The 20141-nt window shown below is 41.8% G+C and overlaps 1 protein-coding gene across 6 annotated transcripts; it reads right to left on the reverse strand.

Moving 5' to 3' along the window:
* Positions 1-659: 659 nt before the first annotated feature.
* LOC113085779 (CAP-Gly domain-containing linker protein 1) lies at positions 660-19901 on the reverse strand. Of its 6 annotated transcripts, XM_026255266.1 has the most exons (27): positions 19689-19899; positions 16499-16729; positions 15706-16133; positions 15492-15616; positions 15192-15408; positions 14761-14958; positions 13857-13960; positions 13459-13519; positions 10776-10880; positions 9454-10251; positions 8409-8460; positions 8240-8323; positions 8010-8163; positions 7685-7904; positions 7454-7506; positions 7030-7135; positions 6779-6864; positions 5441-5543; positions 5160-5212; positions 4947-5064; positions 2669-2709; positions 2425-2542; positions 2231-2333; positions 2083-2135; positions 1739-1845; positions 1345-1604; positions 660-1204 (listed from the first exon to the last, which is right to left on the reverse strand). In XM_026255266.1, exons 2-26 carry the CDS (start codon positions 16587-16589, stop codon positions 1382-1384), a joined length of 3801 nt encoding a protein of 1266 aa, XP_026111051.1. In that variant the 5' UTR covers positions 16590-16729; positions 19689-19899; the 3' UTR covers positions 660-1204; positions 1345-1381. The 6 variants fall into 6 exon arrangements, with proteins under 6 accessions (XP_026111051.1, XP_026111052.1, XP_026111050.1 ...); XM_026255267.1 differs by having other exon boundaries at positions 660-1604; positions 16499-16645; XM_026255265.1 differs by having other exon boundaries at positions 660-1604; positions 19689-19898.
* Between the last annotated feature and the right edge of the window lie 240 nt (positions 19902-20141).

The following is a 20141-nucleotide window of genomic DNA, read 5'->3' on the forward strand; positions in this document are numbered from 1 at the left end:
GCGACAGAGAGCCGAGTGGTTATGACGCAATCGTTAGCCTATTTTTTACAAAAACTGTTTATATGGGGCCATAATGTAACATAGAAGGTAATGGAGCCCTTTATACATTGTCGTGTATCTTTAGAAATAAATAATGGACAAACAGAGTCTTTAAACGCCTCAGATGTAAAGTTATTCGCTGTCAAAGTGACGCCAAAATGAATGGGAGTCAATGGGAATGCTAACGCAAGTGAAGTTCTGCTAAAAGATTGCAGCCCCCACCCGACTTCAACTTCCGATTGAGTTCCTTGCCCCTTGGTTTTTTAGCTGTAATATACAGAGGTGAACAAAGTACACAGCTCCATTACTTGAGTGACAGCTGGTCAGATATTACTCCATCAGCAGTAACAGATATTTACTGAAGACAAAGTACAGATGTAGACTTATGCTCTGCAATAATACCAGTCATGAGAAACTGGTAATCCTTACATTAGTACATGATTCAGTCATCATATCAGCAGCTGCTTTAGTATCTATTAAACCAGCTGTACTGTATTAATGATGTTAATGATATCCAGTGTAAGAGGAGCTGAGAGGAACACATATCTGGGAAATGAAGAAGGGTTCACACACTCTTGAGTGTACACTGGAGAATACAGGTCGAGAAACATCACACAATATGACATTTATTAGAAAACAGTGTTTATTGTAACTCACTGCTTCATTCAGCACACCGTTTCATTTTCAAAAACAATGTCTGGCTTGAACAAGAGCCAAATACAGTACATTCTGCAGACAGGTCAGGAGGATCTTTAGGGCCGTACACAAGGTTTAAAAAATATATATATTTATATATATATGTTTATTTCCATAAAACCTTTGATCTTTATAAAAATAACCATCTCACAAACCACCTGCGAAACATGTGCCGACTTTAATAAAAACATACTTATCAGATCTCTACAACTTAATAATAATAATACAGTAATAAAAACAGCAAGATGGATTTTTGAACAAAAGTTGTGAACATCTTACCAATAGTCATTCTGAAAGATACTAAATAACTGAAACATACTTTTATTTTATTTACTTTGTTTAGAAATGACTACATTTTCACAAATCTAGAATAATTAACTCTTTCTATTAATCCTTCTCTCGCTGACATGTGAAAGGCTGAGAAATCGAGTCTCCCTTCCACTAGAGGTCAGCACTCAAGACCAGAAACCTGAAACAAAGACATTTAAGCACCCTTTAAAGAATGAACCTTTATAAAACCCTCTTCCCTTCTGACGGAGTAATCTACAGGAGCCTGTTTAAAGAGACTGAAAGGTTTCGGCTCATACAGTGATAAACACGCAGACTCACAACAGTGTTCAGTGCCCGGTGTGGTGATTCAGGGACTCTAGAAGGTCTGGTCATCATTGCAGGAGTCTGTCCAGTGTCCGAAGGCCTCACAGATGTCACAGTAGGGCCGCTGAAGGCTGGCGTGTCCGTGGCGGGAGTGTGGAGCGTCCGGCGTCTGCTGCTGCGTGGGACAGTCCTCGGACTCGTGCAGGTCAAAGCAGTCACAGATGTCACAGAAGAGACGCGGAGCGGGCTTCTTCTTCAGCACCGGCTCGGACGCACTGCAGCACAACACAAAAACATACATTTCATACACAGAAGGACATTTTTATAGTCATCACCAAGTCTATAACACGTGTGCGTACCCAAAGTCAAATAATAAAGCCGTTACAGCTACTAGTTAAGATGAACATACATTAGTGCGTTCCCATCGAGCGCTGCTTCTGCCATCTTCTCCAGTTTAGATCGGAGCTCCTCGTTCTTCCGCTGCAGATCCACGATCACAGAGTTCAGGAACTCAACCTGCGCCGAAGACAGACGTGAATCAGCAGAAGTGTGTCAGATGGGTGATTCATGATGTATAATCCCACAGACCCATTACATAGCTAATCAAATACCTATACACACTCAAAAGAAAGAACAATGGCTCAAAGTCTGTTTTATTAAACAGAAGCAGGTTTACACTGCGTCTGTAACTGGCTGATGTTGTAGGTCATAGATGAATACACACATAAAGAGAGAACGGTTCTCTGCATGTACCTGTCGCTCTGCAGTCTCCTTTGCCTCCTTCCATGTTTTTACAGCAGAATCATCTGGTTGGAACACAAAACACTCATGCAAACCGCTCATGTATACAAATAAACACACAAATAAACGTATAACGGTGTTTATATATTCTGAGAGTCACCTGAGGCGTCCTGTCCTGCGCCGCTGATCTGATCCTCAGCTGAACTCCTCTCCTGAAGCAGAGAGCTCTCACTCCTGTGCACCTTCAGCATCTCACCTGCTATCTGCTTACAAGAACCACCAACAACACTGAGACGTGCACACACACACACACACACACACACACACACTCGCTCTGATCCACACAGACGTTACCTGGTTCCTCAGAGACTCTATTTCTGTGTCCTTCTCTAGAATCAAGGCCCTCTGTGTTCGGACAGACTGCTGGAGAGCTTCCTTCTCCTTCTCTGTTTCTTTTGTTAAAGTGCTCTCCCTGTGCAGAAGACAGACAGTGTGACGTGTGCCTCCTCCATTCATTCATGCAGGGTCACATTAAAACAACACAGACTTCTGCACATGGTACGGTTAGAATTGAATTCAATTTCCTGTAGTTGCTCACCTCATTTTTATCTTCTTCAGTTGACTATTGAGGCTGTCACACTGCATTACCAGGGAACAGAATTCAAGATTTATCCCAAAAAATAAACAAATACAACATCCTTATTTTGCATTCTTATTTTCAGCTTTTAAAGGGATCATGAACTGCTTTTATTACTTTGTTCTGTTCTTTGAGGTCCACCTATGATGTTATCAAGACTTTTACATCAAAATACATCATAATTTAGAATAAGCAGTTTTCTTTATATATTTTAAATATGAATACTTGCACGGCATTGTCTTTTAATTTCAATCTTTCTGAAAATCCTGTGTTGAATTGTGCCTCATTTGTGAATGAATCTGCTGTAAAATGACAAACAAACAAGCACTGAAGAATTGGTGGGCGGAGCTAAACAGGCACTGCGTTAGAAATTGTGGGCGGAGCTAAACGTCTTCTATTTTGATTTCTGTTCATGACCCCTTTAAAAAAATCCAGCAACTCAATGAGTCCATCACATACTCTTAGTATAAATCTCAATTTATTTAAAACATTTTTTTCCTGAAACTTAATAGTAGTCTTGTGTAAAAAAGACTGCGGTGGAAAAGCTCCACAGTTCGATATGGAAGCATATGGGTAGCATTATTCAATTTGGGATGTAATATGCAAAATGACAATGTAATATGTAAAATGGCAATGCATTTCTGTATTTACATTTACATTTTACAATACATTTGTGCAACGTTTGGTGCAAAATGAAAATGAAAATTAAATTACATAATTTTCATTTGCCATTTCCTACACCAGTTTTAATATGTAAAATGAATATTAATTTTAACGCTTTATAAGTTGCAAAATTAAAATGAAAATGTATTACAGAAATGATTATATATGTCTAACATGTTCAAGTAAAAACTGTGGCAAAATGATCATTTAAATGCTTTTTTTCTTAAATGCATTAACACTCACAGTCAAGACACTTACGATTGCATTTTCATTCGGTGTCCCGCAATGAATGTAGCAAAATTCAATGTGCACATTGAAAATGCACGTCTCCGCCCCCTCCCACAAATTATGTGCCCAGCTACATCTGATTCAAATATTACGCTAATTAACAGTGAGGGGTTGTTTCAGACATTACAGTGCTTCACTCGCACTGACTCTTATTCTGCCTGAAAGAATAAAAAGACCGAGCTGAAGGCGGAGCGATTCGACCAATCAGATGAAAGCAGCGTTTCAACTCCGCCCACAAGTGCGAATGAAATATTGAAGCCATAAACCGAAATCATCAAAACGTACACGGACCAACTGTCTTGTCCATGTTGTCTCACTTGATTGAATCCTCTTCTTGAGACTTGAGTCTCTGACCTTCTGTAAGCCCCGCCTTGTTCACACAATGATTGACGTGGCGCGAGGGCGGGGACACGTGATCGGCTCCGAATGCATTTTCAATGTGCACTTTGAATTTTGCTACATTCATCGCGGGACACCGAATGAAAATGCAATCGTAAGTGTCTTGACTGAGTGTTAATGCATTTAAGAAAAATAGCATTTAAATGATCATTTTGCCACAGTTTTTGCTTGAACATGTTAGACATATATAATCATTTCTGTAATACATTTGCATTTTAATTTTGCAACTTATAAAGCGTTAAAATTAATATTCATTTTACATATTAAAACTGGTGTAGGAAATGGCAAATGAAAATTATGTAATTTAATTTTCATTTTCATTTTGCACCAAACGTTGCACAAATGTATTGGAAAATGGAAATGTAAATACAGAAATGCATTGCCATTTTACATATTACATTGTCATTTTGCATATTACATCCCAAATTGAATATTGCTACCCATATGCTTCCATAGTTCGAGTCTCTGATCAGAAACGGACAAATTAAGAACCGTAAGTAATTCTAGTTTAATAGTGAGGAGCGGAGGAAGTCCAAGCACCAGAAGCTCATGTAAACAAAAAGGTGATTTAATTTACATTTTCTGTATTTTCCCAAATATTGTGTTTGTACTACAAATCCAGTTTGAATCTATAATCTCTTCTCATTTTGTAAGCTAGGGTTTGATGAAACTGCTTTGAGAAAGTACAAGACCGTTTCAAAGAGACAACACTAGTTGGAGAAAGTTCAAAGATATAGACTTGAGTCTATTTTACTGTGCTCTTCATCAAATGTGAATGAATTTAATTGGATGATTACATGTGCTCTCAAACTGGGATAACCATGCCGTAATGTGTGACATTGTTCTACCCCAATATCATTCAACATCATTATATCCTCCTCCATGTTACCTGGTTCCTCAGAGACTCTATTTCTGTGTGCTTCTCTGAGATCAGGGCACTCTGTGTTCGGACAGACTGCTGGAGAGCGTCCTTCTCCGTCTCTGATTCTCTCGTGAAAGTGTTTTCTCTGCGCAGAACACAGACTGTAAGATGTGTGCTTCAGCTGTCGTTCGTCTGGGGTTCAGCACAACTATACTGGAAACAATCTCTGTCTTTCATTACCTGTTCTTCATCTCCTTCAGCTGCTCGTGGAGATCGTCACACTCCTTTCTGAGCTGCATTGAGAGGGAAGCTAATTTAGGGCTGAACACATGAATCATCACAGCATTGTATATAAAGCATTAAATATTTACAACATCGATCCGTTTCATTCAATTTGAGCATTCAGAAAATATAAAGAGGAGTTCAGCTCAATGATCTGGACACTGCATCCTTCAGTCAGACAAACTTCCAGATGCTAACTAATACAGTATATCATCTGTTAAATCAGACGGTTAACGTACATCTTTGTGTCTGGAGTCTAGCTCCAGGGTTAGCGTCTTCCTCTCATGTTTCAGAGCCTCCACCGCCTGGGCTTTCTCTGTGACCGCTTCCTTCAGCTCCTCTCTGAAACACAGCCAGCCGTTCCTCAAACTACACTCAGGTGAAATCACACAGGACTCATACTTAACTTCTTCTTGAAACAGTTAGGAATTAAAGCAGCAATTCTCAACAATTCTCTCACCTGTGCTAAACAGCATGTAATTGAATGAAGGGTCTCACTCAGTTATGATTGCCATCTATTAATTATTAGTCTTTATCTAAACAAAAATCATGCTGTACTACAGATACAGTGACAGCGATCTACTCTAGTAGACTATGTGGCCATTATATAGACACACACACACAATCACATACACAAACACACTCACATATACATATATATACACACACCCACCCACCCACTCACTCACTCACTCACTCACATATCCACACATACACGTGTACACACACACACACACACACACACACACACACACACACACACACACACACACACACACACACTCACTCACTCAATCACATATACACACACACACATACACAGACACACACACCCACTCGCACACACACTCACGCACACACTCACATATACATGAACACACACAAACACAAGTTAATAATAGGTTAGTTCACCATGAAAACAACTATATGAGGAGTAAATGATGGGGGAATTCATTTTTGTGTGTGTGCATGAACTATATCGTTTGAGTTTTACATTATAATTTGAGACATTGGTTACTTGCTGAACCATGGCAGTCTTACCCATGATTGCGGTTTTGAGTAATGAACCAGGCTGGGAGTTTGTAAAAGCCTCAGGAATCTTTTGCAGGTATTTAGAGTTAATTAGTTGATTCAGATGATTAGGTTAATAGCTCGTTTAGAGAACCGTTTCATGATATGCAAATTTTTTGAGATAGGAATTTTGGGTTTTCATGAGCTGTATGCCAAAATCATCAGTATTAAACAATAAAAGACCTGAAATATTGCAGTTGGTGTGCAATGAATCTAAAATATATTAAAGTTTAATTTTTATCATTACATTATGGAAAATAATGAACTTTTATCACAATATGCTAATTTTTGAGAAGGACCTGTATAATTCCCTTCTCCTCCGCTAGTATTACACATGACTGTATTACAGAGAAAGAATAATTCAGCAGAAGACTTTGAACTGAGAGAAAACTCATCATGAATATGGAACGACTCCGATGTCACAACAACACAAAGATGAGCAGTATTGGGCTTCATGTAAACACTGGTGAAACTGAACTCAGTGTCACGTAAGTGTGTGTCCTCACATGTCTTCAGTGAGGCGGCTGATCTTCTGCTGCTCAGATCTCAGCATCTCCTCATACTCCCAGTTCTGCTGCTTCAGAGCATCCAGCTAACACAGATACACACACATACATCAGGCTGTTTCACACAAAATATCGTTTGGATGATAACTGACAGCATTTATTTTCCCTTGTGAAACGTTTCATGACACTTCAAACACTGTACAGCAAATCTCATAACCCTCCTCAGTGTTTTTAGCTGTTGAAGACGTTACCTGGTTCCTCAGAGACTCTATTTCTGTGTGCTTCTCTGAGATCAGGGCAGTCTGTGTGTGGAGAGACTGCTGGAGAGCGGCGTTCTGCTCCTCACATTCACTTTCCCTGCAGAAGAGCGCACTTTAGTCATCATTTACCTGTCCTCAGGCTCTCCGTGTGACTCTTCTTCATCCACCAAACAAAAAGAAACGCTTAGCAGAATCTTCACGCTGCTTTAATCACATATCATACTTAAAAAAAAAAAAAAAGACTAAAATGACCAGTAGGTGGCAGCAAGCCGCAGTCTTACTGACCGAGTCATGAGTCATTTATTCAGTAGATCTGTTCAAAACGGCTGATTCGTAAGAAACTGTTCATTATGCAAGTAAGGGTCTATGAATCACTGACTCAACATGCTCAAAAAAAAGAGAGAGCATTCATTACCTGTTCTTCATCTCCTTCAGCTGCTCGTGGAGATCGTCACACTCCTTTCTGAGCTGCATTGAGAGGGAAGCTAATTTAGGGCTGAACACATGAATCATCACAGCATTGTATATAAAGCATCAAATATTTACATAAGACACAATATCCACCCGTTTCATTCAATTTGAGCATTCAGAAAATATAAAGAGGAGTTCAGCTCAATGATCTGGCCACTGCATCCTTCAGTCTCACCCCAGCTGTTTCTCTGGAGGTCTCCAGCTGCTGGATCCGTGTCTTCAGCTCCAGGCCTTCGTCCCGAGACACAGCGAGCTCCTGCTGCACTCCATCAAGCTCACGCTGTAGTTCCTGCACTTCTGGTGAGTGCTCCAGGCTTTCAGCTTCATTCTCAGCCTGGACTTGAGCTCGAGAGCGTCTGTCCTCCTCAAGCTGCTTCTGAAGCTCCTCTAGTCTCCTGAAACCAGATCGATTCAGTCCACAAACACATGTTGAAACACAGTCAGTGTCAGGCCCCCCAAACAGCCCCCGCTCTGTTTTCATCACACGTATGAGCGCACACCTCTCTTTCTGCTTGAGCTCCTCGTTCAGCTGTGTTATTAGAGCAGAGCTGTCTCCCGCTGATTTCATGTCCACCATGTCCTCCTCAAGTTTAGTTTTGTCTTCGGTCAGCAGCAGTATCCTTTCTTGGTTTGTGTTCAGATTTGTCTGTAAAGCTGAAGGAGGAAGACACCAGTCAGAAACAGCACACGTGAGTCAGGTTGTTGTCTGCTGGATGGGCTGGTTACTGACCGGCGCAGTGGCTCTTCATCTCCTGTAGTTCAGCACAGAGGGATGTGACCTGATCCTCTCTGTTCCTGAGCTCCTCCAGTAACTCTGAGACAGACAGCCCATGCACAGCTCTATCAAATCTGACAAATCAAGTCAAGACGTGACTCGGAGTAATCGTGCGTGCACATACCTTGATTAGTCCGAGCAGATTTGACTTGATCATTAGACGTCTTCTCAAGATTCTGTTTCGGGGAAATGAAGAATGTGAATTCATTTGAAGATTAATCACAGGCTTAATTCCTTGCATTTGTTGTTGCGTTAGTTGAGTTTGACTCCTACATATACTAAATTAAAACGTAAAAAATTTTAACATTTCACTGAGAAAAAGATCAAAATTTTTGTTATTTTTATGTCATTACATTGTTACAAGTGTAATAATGGGAGTAACAATTGGCAGGATTTTCATAATAATATCTAATATTTCATAGGAATACTGAAATATAATTTCTTTCCCAATTCATTTGTTGTTTTTGTTGCTGTCCTCTCCAGTGCACACGCATGAATATAATGTCCTGTTTTCTAATAGAAAGTCATATTTTGATTTGAAACACCATACGATTCTCCTTAAACGTTAATTTGTGATACATCTGTGTTTTAAAAATAATAATTACAAAATAATACCATATTTCTATAAGAGCGCTAAATCGGATCATGTCAATATCAGAGATATTTAAAGAGCAAGGAGAGGGAGTGTTTCTGATCTAAGAGTCTGAATGTGCTCAGAACAGGACATAAAACTGTGAGATGAAGAGCAATGACTACAATATCAGGTCTCAGGAGGTTACAGCGTCTCTTTCATTGTTAAGTGCTACTCATCACAAGTATGGGAAAGCAAGTATGTTGCATAAAGTTCACTACTTAGTTTACTACTCGGTTGTGCTTGAGGCATCAATGTTTCTTTTCTAAAAAAACACACCTAATATAGATGTTTATAAATAAATTATATCTAGACATCATGTGAATACTATTAATCCTCCTTAATGTTTAAAGTCCACTATATTTATTATTATTGATCTAAGCATTATCCATCGCTCATTATGGTTCAAGTCATCTTTGAATATCTAAAATTAAAAAGAGACCTCTTCAGGGGTTTGTTCTCTGATATCGACCCCTGACCTGCACGCGGTGTATAAGATGGTGCTTCAGTTGTGGTAAAACAGGACATGAAGACCTACCTTTTCTTCCTGAGATCTGGCTTGGCTCTTGTCCTGCTGTATTTGGCTCAGTAACCTCTGCATGTCTCTGTGCTGTGACTGCAGCGTCTGGAGAGCGGTTTCTTGCTCCAGAGCTTCTTGTGTCTTCTCTCGCAGCTGCTGGCCGATCTTAAGTCCCGTGTCCTCCAGCTCTCGGACCCGGAGCTCAGCGCTGTGAAGCTTCCCCAACACCTCCTCCATCTCCACCAGGTGCTGCTCCTCGGTCTTCTCCAGACTGGTGCGCAGTGTCTCTACCAGCCGTTCGTTCTGGAGCTGTGTCTGGTGATCGTTGGCTTCCCCTGTGCAGCCCGTGGCTTGAGAAGCATGCTTGTTAGCCAGAGCTTTACGCAGCTCACACGTGTCTGAGGCTCTGAGCTGCTCCAAGGCTTGCTGGTGCGAGGCCTCGACTGACGCTAGTTTAGCACGCCACTCCTCAACGATATTTGAATTCTCCTCCTTAGATTTGGCCAGCTGACTCAAAAGCTGCTCGTTATCCTTCGACAAGCGTCCGGAGGATGACTGGAGCTGTGACAGAGATTGACGGTGTTCCTCTTCTCGAGCCGCGAGCATCTTGTGCAGTGAGTCCAGCTCTTCCTGGTGACGGTGGCCCTGAGCATCCAGCTGCGTGTGGAGGGAGCACAGCTCCTCCTGGAGAGCAGGAACACCGCCCTGTCCTGACACCGCTTCCAGAGACTTCCGGAGAGCTGCTACCTCCTTGTCCCGCGAGGCAAGATCCCGCTCCAACTCCAGGATACGGGACTTCTCCGAGACCGTGGCCACCTAAGAGTCAAAACTGGTGTTTTAGTGAGCGATGAGTGCGGTGTGGAGGAGTGAGGACTTGGTGATGGTGCGGATGTGACCATCTTTGCAGGTTAAGAAGGGGATAATGTAGTTCTTCTCAAATTATTGGAGTAATACCACCTAAGCTACAACCCCAGTTCTAGAAAAGTTGGGATGTTTTGTAAAAGTAAATGATAAATCTGGGACATAGTTGGGAACAATGGTGACTTCACAAGTGGGGAACAACCACCAACCCCGAAACTGATCATCTAACTTACAATCTCCTGATGTTTTCAGGTTCTCTACAGCTGTGGGAACCCCATATAAAACCAATCAGTGTTCTTCTATATACCTACACGTATAACAAGACACCTCAATGATATGACAGCAGTTAGATGTTTAGTGCATGTTAGTAATCATTCCTAGTGTTAGCTATGAACTGGAGCAAGATCCCTGACACAGAAACAGATGTTAGCTGGAGCGCTGTGGGAGGTGTTCCCGTAGCCCAGAGGAAGATCCATTACCCGGGAGTCCTCTAACTGCCTCTGCAGATTGTCAGCTTTGGTCTTTTCAAAGAGAAGACTCTGTTCGAGCTCCTTCACAAGGGCATGCTCCAGCTGCGTCTGCGTCTGTTAGTAGAAACACAACCAGTGCCACCATCACACGCCTGATGCAGAGACGAGGAGGAAGATGTTGTGATGATCAGTGCCACAGCGGAGGAAAGTGTGAGGAAGCAGAGCAGCAGAGCATCATGCTGAAGAAAGCCACACGAACGAATAAACACCAGACACCGCAGACACGCAGCATTATAGTGTTAGGAACAGAAACAAAGACTCGAGCGAAAAGAGAAAATCTGACGACTACAAGTTATTCCTGATGACCAAGCACTAAAGTACAGCAGTTCAGATCTTCATGAAGGCGTGACTTGTTAGGGATCTTCAGAAACGTATTCTCCCACACGGTTTAAAAACAGACAGGTTTCACATCATGTACGGCTTGATGATCGACTTCAGAGACAGAGATCATTCAGAATCCATGTTCTGTGTAATAATACACTTGTTTTGCTACGACTGTTGAAGTGTGTAAAGCATCTCCGCTAGAATTCCTGGTCTAGGTTTCTGACGTGCGTGGTTTATAACTTCACAATGTTTTCTAGAGTTATTTCTGAATGAGTAGCTCAAGTGTGCAGTGATGAAGGGAGCAGACAGTCAAGAGCGCTTGATTTGAGAACAGGACGAGGCCAGAGAGAAGAAACACAGACATATTACTACAGGAGTCCTGAGAGGCCATGGATTATGATTATTGTTGCTTCTTGTTTACTCCTTATTTTTATTTTTCACAATGTTTGGTGAGTGTACTGTTGCTATAGTAACGCACATCAGTAATACGTCTACAATCAATAAATAAAGACTTATCAATAACAGAGACAGCATGCAAACCTTTTTTTGTGTAATAAACATGTTAAATGATCAAAGCGTTCACTTCAGAATGATGCAGAGAACCATTCTACAGTTGGTTTGTGATTTTTATTCGTCATGTAGGATACGCTGAATATCATGTGTGTCACAAGATTGAACAGTGTGTGTGTGTGTGTGTGTGTGAGAGAGAGAGAGAGTGTATGTGTGTGACAGTGTGTGTGTGTGAGAGAGAGTGTGTTTGTGAGTGAATGTTTGTGTGTGTCAGTGTGTGTGTGTGAGAGAGAGTGTGTGTTTGTGAGTGAATGTTTGTGTGTGTCAGTGTGTGTGTGTGAGAGAGAGTGTGTGTTTGTGAGTGAATGTTTGTGTCTGTGTGTTTCCACAAAGAAATGTAGAAAACACAAAAGATTACAACACTGTATAACATCACTGATTTAAATCATACACATTTTTACTAATATAAAATCGCATTTCTTATTATTATACATTTAACGATTCACGATAAAGATTATAAATAAGGGCAGAGATGCACATTACAACTACGTCCTTAAAGCGCAACCTAAACACAACAGAAGCCCCAGTTATCACCAAACAGTCATGAACTTCAGATACAGGGTCAAACTGACACTATACAGTGACGTCAGCCTCGGGTTAATAAGCGGGTTCGTTTATGATACAGAATGATAACAGATACACAATAATCATATAACCTTACAGAAGTGTTGAAATGCTGAATCAATAACAGTGTTGAACAGGAGCAGCGTCGTCCACCGAGAGGACAGAGCGGAGCGTTATTTAAAGAGGACGTTCACGCGTCAATGAGCAGCAAAGGAAGGAGAAGCTGTATTCGGATTACTTCTGTGTCACTGATCGGGCTTTATATGTAGTTTGAGGTCACAACGGGTTTGACTGAAATAATGATGCAACAACTGACATAAAACAATTGAACAAAAAAACGGATAAATACATAATGTAGGCATTGATAATATTCAAATCCAAACATGATCAAATTAATTTGTGTGTAAGGACAATTTCTCAGCAGCTAGAGCTATAGCCTACAGGCATCCAGTGGCTGGTGTTACAGATAATACATCGTGCTAACTTTATTATTTTAACAGTCAATTTGCAAATAATGTGTTCCGATTTGTCGAACACACAACGCGCTGAATCTCCACGAATTAGTGCATTTTAAAAACGCTGGTTTGTTTCTGCCCACATTTGGGTCATATTTGGACAAACCCAGCAGTTGGGTCACATTTTTACATTTAAAGTTTCACCCAAAAGTTGGGTCAGTCCATATTTAACCCAAAGTTTCTTAGAGTGTGTCATTACTGTGTACTTAATACTAATCGATGTCAATACCACAAGAAACGGACGTCTGAAGAGAAATTATATATGTATAATTTGGAAACTATTTGAGCGTTTACATAATCAGTTTTGATGTTATTTTATACGTATTGTTAAGTTTTATGAGTGGGCTGCTACACGGACAGCTGTTGGAGCACAGAACAACTTTTGATATGTCGAGATCACGAGAAAACACGAAAGAAACGTGATGATAATCCATGGCCTCTTAGTGCAGCTCTTGTGCAGATAATTCATACAGAATAATGAACTCAAAGCCGTATAATATGTTTAACGCTGAATGCACTGGAGGTCAATCAGTGGTTTTAAGAACCGCTGAAGGTCACGCATCTCTGAAGTTCACAGGTCACAGCAGGTTTGACTGCATCCAGGTCTAGTGTGAGCACAGCTTTAGGTCTGAATGTTCAGAGCAAAGATCTTCAAATACCTCCAGATCTCCTTTGGTGATGCAGGCTTCCTCCACCCGGAACTGCAGGTCCTCCACCTTCCTGTTCGGGACAATAATCACTGATCAGCTTCAGTTTCTATTCACACTTTACAATCTTACTTCTACATCAGCTGCATTTCATCTGTTTTTTTCCCCCCATCGTCTGCTGGTGCAACCATACAGTTATGTGTGTCGTTATCATACTGCATGTTAATTTATAAAGTTATCAGAAACAGAGACATGCATAACAAATAATAATAAATTTTTTATTTTTTTGTCCATGGGTCATCAATATGAACATGAGTTATCAATCCATTAGCTCTGAGGATGTCTATATGAGACTCGAATCCTAACAGTCAGATGGATGTGATGCAGTGTGTATGTGATGATGACTGCACCTCTTCTCCTCCTCCAGCTGACCGAGCAGCTCCATCTTCTCTCGGTCTGCAGCCTCCACAAGCTCTCGCAGCTGGTCCATCTGAGCTCCGGCCTCCAGAACATACTGCAGCGATCCAGAGCAGACACACGCATCTCAGATCAGCACAACATAGCATGTTGTAGAGATAAATAAATAAAAATAAAAACTGTGCTCGTGTGATGAACTGAGAAAGTTAGTCTCCAAAGAGCGCCCAGTGGAGCCTGAGTTTCCCAGCTCTCTGTTAACAATCATCTGGCGCCGTCCCTGGTACATCCATGCGCTTTTGACACTAAACCCAATCCCCAAGTAAATGAGGTCATTAAATATAAAACTAGCAAAACGAGTAGCGGCGTCCCCGTCACTTTTTAAAGGAAAGTTACGCCACTGATGATGCTTTAAACTGAATTCACAACCATCTGAAACAGACAGTGTGAAGCAGAAGAAAGAAGGGGAAGGAAGGGTTTTAAAACGATGTTTCTTCCTCTTCATGAGCTCATAACTGTTCTGTGTAAAAACACACACTTTCTTCTTCATAACAACAGTTTCTGCAACCGGCTCCAGCTTTTACTTCTTCTTTTCCTTTTTTCCCCACATTTTTGACTATTTAGAAACCAAAACATTTCTGTCTTAAGTACAAATCTATCTTGAGTTCACCTTTTCTTTTTCTTCCAATTGATTTAAATGATTGAAATTTGCATAGATTTTAGTTTGTATCGTTGCATCTCTAGTTCGTACATGTTTTTACCAATACATTTCCATGACTTGAGACAATATTCATGAACTAATGTTCCCTTATTTAACAAGAGTTCATGTCAATTTATCATAGCGCATGTTAGCTAAAATAATTCTTCAGTGGACAGGTGTTAGACAGAGGAGGCTCTGACCTGCTCCTGGCCTTCTCTCAGTAAGCTCAGCTCCTGCTCCACCGCTCCCACGTGGCTGGTGGCTTTGGCCACCTCTCCTCTCTCCAGGTCCCGCTCGGCCAGGAGCTGCTCGATGTGCTGCTGCTTCTCCTTCAGCGCCTCCTGCAGGGCTGTGGTGCCGGAGATCTTCCTCGCATACTGCGCAGACGTCTCCGCCAGCTTAAGAGACACTCATTCAGCATCTGTCACATAGGACCTTCACTCTACAGATATTACCTTCAAATGTTTACCAAGAAGCCTGTCTTGAATCTCCACTGATATCAAAAATGGTTTCATTATTTGATTCAACTGGCTCAATCAATGAGCTGATGGGAAACGATTTTGCAATTGCACTTTGATGTTGGCACTGTTAAGCATGCTTGAGCTATGAAAGCAAAGGTAAGTGCACTCACCAGTCCTGTTCGGCTGGGCTTGCCACCAGCAGAGGAGGTCAGGGAGCTGATGGAGCTGACGGAGGAGGCGCTGGGGCTGTGTTTCAGGCCTGATGGTGTGCTGGCTGTCTTCGGTGCAGTGCTCTTTGCTTTGGCCAGGCTGGTGGAGGGAAAACCTATCCGGGTCACCTTGTGCACAGGAGCAAACAGACCATACTTGGCCTGACAATGGAAATACCTGATGACACACCAATGCATGCATGAAACCTCGGTTTATTCTGATAATGCACCTCTCCTGCACGGAGTGTAAATGAAAGGTACCTGGTTCCAGCCACAGTACCATCGTTCTTCCCCAAGGGCTCGTCCAGCTCAACTCCACACCACTCTCCCTTGGCAAAATCTGTTTCACCCAAGAAACGCACCACGCCAGTTTTCGAGCCCGTCACCTGTGAAGGAGACGAGGACTCAACATGCATGCTGAGGAGGATATAGATAAGAGCGTGTGAAACGTGTTGGAGCATGGCTGCGCTCTCACCAGCACTCGATCGTTGATCTTCAGCTCGCGCTCTCCCTTCCGGAGCGAGCCGGACTCGGACAGGCTGGACACAGACTCACTCCTGGAGCGCAGCAGCTCAGACGCTGGAGCAGCACAGGACGGAGGAGAAGCCATTGTCTCGTCCGCCTCACCTTCTGTGTGGGACAGCTTGGAGGGCCGTGTGAAGATACCCTGAAGCGCGTCACACTGGAAGTAGCGCACACCTGACACCGAGCCATCGTTCTTCCCAATATGCTCGTCAAGCACGACTCCAGCCCACTGGCCCGGAGCAAACTGGGTCTCTCCTAAGAAGTGAATGACGCCCGGCTTGTTGCCATTCACCCAGACTCGATCGCCCAGCTTGAACTGCTCTCCTGCATCCGGGACCGAGGCTGAGGGTTTGTCAGCTTGAGCTGGTTTAACAGAACCTGCTCCGAAGGAAGAGAAGAAAACAGCTCGGTTCAGAAACCAGACATGCACTTACTACTGCTACAAAACACCAAGAAGTCTTTTCTGCAAACCACACCTGCATTTATCTGATCCAAAGTACAGCTAAAGCAGTAATACTGTGACATATTTTACTATTTAAAACAGCTGTTTTCTGTGTGAATCTGTGTTAAAGTGTAATGTGTTTCTGTGATGCTCCGCTGTATTTTCAGCATCATTCCTCCAGTCTTCAGTGTCACATGATCTTCAGAAATCAGAATAATATGCTGATCTACTGCTCAAAAAACCACCAGCGTGTGACTGGTAGTGTATGTAGATGTGTGTATATGATCAAGCGTGCTCTCACCGACAGAAGGAGAGGTCTTCGTGAGCCCAGCAGTGGATGGCCTGCTGATTTTGCTGGGTGCTTTCAGTCCCGAGGGTTTGGCTGTGCTCATTGTTGCTCTCAAACGCTCCGTCTATATGTGCACGCTTCCTCTCCAACAAACATTGACTGTTGAGGTCAGAGCAACAGTGCAGAGAAAAAAAAAAGATTTAATAAAAGAAAGAAGTGAAGGAGAAAGGGAGGAAGCGATGTCTGTGGAGAGAAAGAAGAGAGAAATACATCCGCGTGTTAACAGAGCAGGGACGTGTCTTCAGTGAGATCATGTAACACGCGGTTCAGTGGTCAGTTGGTGCGTCTGAAGGCGTCGAACCGGTTTCACACTGCACACATAAGCAATAACGTGTTTCTGCAGCACCACAGAGCTGGACAGAATCAGTTTTGGGTCGCTACACTGGGCTCTAATGTTACGCAATGTTGAGGAGTTATTAAAAAAGAACTTGTAAAACAAGTGGCTCAATGATTCACAGTGATGAGAATCAACTCTTTCTGAAACACTGTGTCCAGAATGGATTCAGTCAAAGGAAACACCTCCTCTGTAACAGGCTTTTCTAGTATTCACTTCGGCTTCAACAAGTCTGCTCTAGAAGCATTCACAGCGCTTCTTTCACACGGTTGTACACTGATGTCATTGCTCGTGCATTTCTAGCAGCTCGGTGTCGTGAGGGATAAAGCCATATGTGTGATCATGTAGAGCGGCATGGGGAAGTTTGGGAAAATGTGAATAATTTTAACAAAATAAGGGAGATCGTACAAAATGCATGTTGTTGTTTTACTTCGTACTGTTCCATAATGTTCCTGTAAGATATTTTACATAAAAGATGTTAACATTTACTCCACAAGAGAAAGAAGGAAACACGATGCATTAAGAGCCGGAAATTAAAGATCGAGGTAAATTGTACTTGATTTGTCTTCCGGGAAACATGCAAGTGTCTTCTGTTGCTTCTGAAGGCCAGTACTAAATGGGAACGAATATATATATATATATATATATATTTCAACAAAATAATAAAAATTTGGACATCACCATTCTGTTCAAAAGTTTTCACCCCCCAGCTCTTCGTGCATGGTTTCTCCTTCTGGAGCATCAGTGTCTGAATCTTGTGTAATAGTTGTGTTTGAGTCCCTCAGTGTGTAAAGATGGATCCCAGAATCATACAGTCACTGATGGAAAGAGTTCAAATACACAGTTTAACTGTTCAGAACAAACAAGAGACTCATGAACAACTATTACCAAACAAACAAACAAACAAACAAACAGTTGTGGATGGTCCAGGAAACCACACACCGTATTAAGAACCAAACTTTTGAACGGGGTTATGTTAATAACTTCAGCATTTTTTTTTTTTTTGGTCTAAATGTAAACATCTTTTATGTACACTATCTTACTAACATGCATTTTGTATGATCTCTCTTATTTTGTTAAATTATTCACAGATTCTGCAAGGGGTTCACAAACTTTGGCATGCCACTATAATCCAAGTTTATTGTCACACATTCATTCTGTGATCCGTAACACACCACTGACAAACTGAATAAAGTCATCAACATGTAAAAGTAAAGCACAGCAGTCTTCATTGCATGAATAAAACATTTATAATATATCCTTATTAAAGCCAGTCAAGATTAGTGAGGGATTTTTTTGTTTCTGAAAGTATATTCCAGCTGTCTGTCAGTAACATATCAGTCACTGAAACTCTCCATCACATCTCAACAAAAACCAGAAGCATTTATAACCCTGTCGTTAACTGAACACGTCAAGGTAAAGGCCCTCTTGCCGGTTTCCAACAAAAGAAATGAAGACATGAATAATTACTAGATATAAATTATTTATTAGAGTTAAAATAATATATATACACAATAACACAACAAAAACTGAATCAGCTTCTAAAAACAACAAAGGAAATGTAATTCACACCCTGTTACACGTCCATTTGAAAGTATACGTGCAGTTTTTATTTGAACTTGACTTTTTTTAGTTTTAATCACTGAAAGCGTTCTGAGTTGGTTCTTGTAAAGTGTGGGATCTTTAGTGTGTTCTGCTTGGACACAAACAGCTCAAATGAAACCGAAAGGGACATACTGATATAAATAAATGTGGCTTGACCGTGGTTATGATGTGCTGTATACAGAGACTCACACTCAGGAAGGCACACGAAATACTGAATGCACAAAAACACAGACTCTCCTCAACATCTACTGAAAGAACTTAAAGAACAGCCAATAATGAGCAACACCTCGTGTGATCGGGTAAACTTACCTATCAATCACACTTCCATATCTGAGCTCAGATTATAAGAAGAAATAAATCATTAATTATCCTGCTTGGTGCCACTGTTTAGATGTTTAAGACTTTATTTTGGGTCAAATTAAGAGATTAGTGTTCAGACTATATATATATAGACTAGAGATGTAATCTGATTCTGGAAGCATGCCCATCAATGCTTTTACAGTATACACTAACATGTGATTTCCTTCTTTGATATAAAGAGGACCAACCTGCTTTATTATATACAGCAAACATTAGTTATAAATCACAATGCAGCAAGATGAACACTATCCGGGCTTCTCAATAAATGCACAGAAGCATGCGTGTAATAACATCTCTATGATCTAGAATGAGTGAAAGACAAGTCTGGAGTCTCAGTGGAGGAACAGGAGTCAGTCCATCACACAGAGATCATCTCGACTCAGCTTCTCTTCTTCATGTTCAGGTTTTACATCAGAATAATCAAATGCATGTAAACTCCTGTGTCTCCTAAACTGTGAGGACATGGTGGTTAAACACAGCTAATATAAAGCAGAAACTGAACCTGTAACGATGACAGCTCAGACTTCCTCTGTGACGAGCCTTAGTAGTTTTACTGTGGCATAAACCTCATCATCACAAGACCTTACAGGTTTGCTAATCAGTCGAGCTTCACGCCCAAACGAGTTCGCTTTCCGAGGACATTTCTCGAGGTCTGAATCACAATCACAGCGCGTTACGGGAATGAACAGATCTGACTAACGTGACTCTGGCCTCACAGACTTTATATCTAAAGCGGGGGAAGTTCACTCGTGGCCGTTAGTTTCCGCTAGCGCGAGACTCGATTAAGCTCCATCTGACGGGGAGCACAGCGGGACCCGCAACGGAGGACTGAGGAGGGCTCACCTGCTGCTCCTGGCCGCGTACAGCTATCACAGATCCGCTGCGCCGCGGTCCTCTTCTCCGAGTCCGCCGGGTTTAACCTGCTGCGCTCGAGCCTCTCCAGTTCAGCGGCGAAGCGAGTGACGTCATGACGCAGGCGCGCTCAGCCACCGCCCCCTCGACGGGAGCCCTGAAGATAAAAACACTCTCCTTTATATAATAGTGTTACTTTGTGTTTGTACATTTTATAATTTGTATAGGATTTTTTTTGTATTAATCTCTAATATCTCTCTCTCTCTCTCTCTGTGTGTGTGTGAACTACACGTGGGCTGAATTAAAGCACTAATTCAGCCCACCAGCACATAAACTTTCCAACACGAGGTAATAACATTTTGGACTTTGTTTACACCACACAGAGAGGAGCTTACAAAGCCCCCCCCTCCCCCACCTCGGAGCCTCAGACCACATCACTGTCAT

This window comes from Carassius auratus, chromosome 5 (genome assembly GCF_003368295.1).
Source record: "Carassius auratus strain Wakin chromosome 5, ASM336829v1, whole genome shotgun sequence".
NCBI lineage: Eukaryota > Metazoa > Chordata > Actinopteri > Cypriniformes > Cyprinidae > Carassius > Carassius auratus.